At 29.3% G+C, this 2659-nt stretch overlaps 1 protein-coding gene across 1 annotated transcript; it reads left to right on the forward strand.

The window, feature by feature from the left end:
• Window positions 1-1398: 1398 nt before the first annotated feature.
• LOC125836348 (uncharacterized) lies at window positions 1399-1806 on the forward strand. Its single transcript, XM_049515528.1, has one exon. It carries the CDS (start codon window positions 1399-1401, stop codon window positions 1804-1806), a length of 408 nt encoding a protein of 135 aa, XP_049371485.1.
• Window positions 1807-2659: the final 853 nt, after the last annotated feature.

A 2659-nucleotide genomic window follows, 5' to 3' on the forward strand; every position in this document is an offset into this window, starting at 1 on the left:
AGACCTTCTCTTTCGGCTACATATGAAAATGTTTAAAACAATTTAATATATAAAAGGACAAAACTAGTGATGTATGTTGATAATCACTACTTCTAATATGTTTGATTTTAGCATGAAATTAATGCACTGAAAATGTGCAATTGCACACAAGTGAAACAAGGCATGAACCATATTAATATAAACACACAAGTGAAAATTGTCATAACTTGTACAGTGTTACATAATTATTTGTGAATACCAAAGGGGTGATGAAATATTTATGGTCTATGAGCATGAAAATATAGTTACGAATGATATTGACCAACAAATTACTCAAAATAATAATGTTGGTTCGTCTTCTCGGTCATATGATCAAGAAATATAAGTCCAACGAGAGAAGATTGTTTGTACTATGTGGGAGGATCATAATTAAGACTAGTACACTACAATTTATGTTCAATTTTTTTTATTGAATTAAAGTTCGATCAATTCAAGTTAGATGAAACAATTAATTAAATGGAGAACAAATAGCTTTGTAATAATTTATTATGTGATTTTATAAATTTTTATTTATTTGATAAGATTGAATAAACAATTTGGATTATTTTTATAGTTTTACAGCTTATGGATTCTTATGTTTATGAGAAAATATGCAACACATAAATTTCATATTGCATGTTCAAACAAAACTTCAACTTCATTTCATGATTTCATATTATAATATCATATCATGATTTCATACCATGATTCCATATCGCATGGTCAAACGAGTCCTTAGTGAGAGAAATAGTTTTTGAGAGAATATTGGAATCCACACTCGGTGCTTTTTAGCATGACATTCAACTAATCACAATGCCTATATATACCCTTCTCCTACCTCGAGGTAGTAAAGGGTATATATATGCAGGTAGGAGAAAGGTATATATAGGCATTGGGATTAGTTGAATGTCATGCTAAAAAGCACGAGTGTGGGTCTTAATATTCTCTCCAAAACTATTTCTCTCACTAAGAGCTTGTTTGGTCATGCGATATGAAATCATGGTTTGATATCATAATATGAAATTATGAAATGAAGTTGAAGTTTTGTTTGGACATGCAATATGAAATTTTTGTATTATATATTTTCTCATAAACATAAGAATTCATAAGCTGTAAAACTATTAAAATATCTCAATTTCATGATTTCATATTATGATATCATATCACGATTTCATACCGCATAGCCAAACAAGCCCTTAGTAAGAGAAATAGTTTTGGAGAGAATATTGGGACCCACACTCGTGATTTTTAGCATGACATTCAACTAATCCCAATCCCTGTATATACCCGTCTCCTACCTCTTTTCTTATTAAATTCTAACTTCAAATATTTTTGTTCCAAAAACTAACATTTCATTTTTTTTCTCATACTTCATTTTTCATGGCTGAAGAATTTCAGGAACGCGAAATTCTTTTTCCTCAAGAACATGAAATGGAGCTTCAAAATTCTGGTGATGAGGAAGTAGAAGAAGCTGAATTTGGGTTTCAACTTCGGCGTTACAACAACAAGGTATCCATGATACGAAAAATAATTATGAAGCAAGATGTTGAGTCCACACCGATGAACAAAGCTTCATTGTTCATGGAAAAAAAATATAACTTTTTCGAAGATGAGTACGTAGATGACGATGATGAAATGGTACCGCCCGATATGATAATTAAACGGAGAATTATCAGAAGAATGATGTCATTTTCAATTTGCATCGGCTACGGAGGGACGCTCAGAAGAAGGAATTTGATTCAAGTAAGGGACTTAGTTCTAAGGATGATTGGTTTTATCGAATCATGACTTTAGAGTTTAGTCCCTCTTTTTTTAAGAAATAGTATGGAAAAAAAGTTAAAAGAAAAGAGAAAAGATTTTATTTTCTTCTCTCTTTTTTTTCTTAGTAAATGTAACATTGATGGATTACCAATTCAATTTCTCCATTACTCATGTAATAGAAAGTTGAAAATTTTGATGATGATTCAATTTATTTGATTCTAGAAAAAATTATACATGTTTGTTGTAAGAAAATTCAGGTTGTTATGGTTGAGTAGGTTTTTGTTAAAATGTTACTCCATATGTTTCTAATTATTTGTCCACTTTTTCTTTTTTAGTTATCCCTAATTACTTGTCCATTTTAACAAATCAAGAAAGGAAAAAATACTTTTACCTATTATACCCTCAATTAATTACTTTAAAAAAGATAGAACTTCTTGAAAAATCTTAAGTTTTTAATTCATCCACGTCATAATTAATAGGGATAAAATGATAAACTCACTATGTCTATAAGTGTGTTCTTAATTGGTGTGTCAATTCAAAAGTGAACAGGTAATTAGAGATAGAGGGAGTATAATTTGACATTACCTATGCCAATGGAGTAATGACACTATTTATGTTACATTTGATTTTTCTCACTTATGTTTGAACATCAGATAAAACCCAGCACAAACAGTTCTTCATAATGGTAAGTTACTTTCAATTCTTGGATTAATAATAGGGAAAATTGTATGAAATAACAAAATTATTAATTCAAATTAAATGTTATAGCCATAGTTTATTTTATTTGTAATTCGCAATAAACATCCCTTTTTTTGTCATCTAATTCGGTATACAATTAGTCATTTTTGGTATATAATTACTCATTCGATATACAAATGTA

Source organism: Solanum verrucosum, unplaced genomic scaffold (genome assembly GCF_900185275.1).
Source record: "Solanum verrucosum unplaced genomic scaffold, falcon-dt-bn FXZP01000278.1, whole genome shotgun sequence".
NCBI lineage: Eukaryota > Viridiplantae > Streptophyta > Magnoliopsida > Solanales > Solanaceae > Solanum > Solanum verrucosum.

Bases quoted from the DNA above. Each gene is read 5' to 3' on its own strand.
- LOC125836348 (XM_049515528.1), top strand. From the start codon at position 1,399: ATGGCTGAAGAATTTCAGGAACGCGAAATTCTTTTTCCTCAAGAACAT.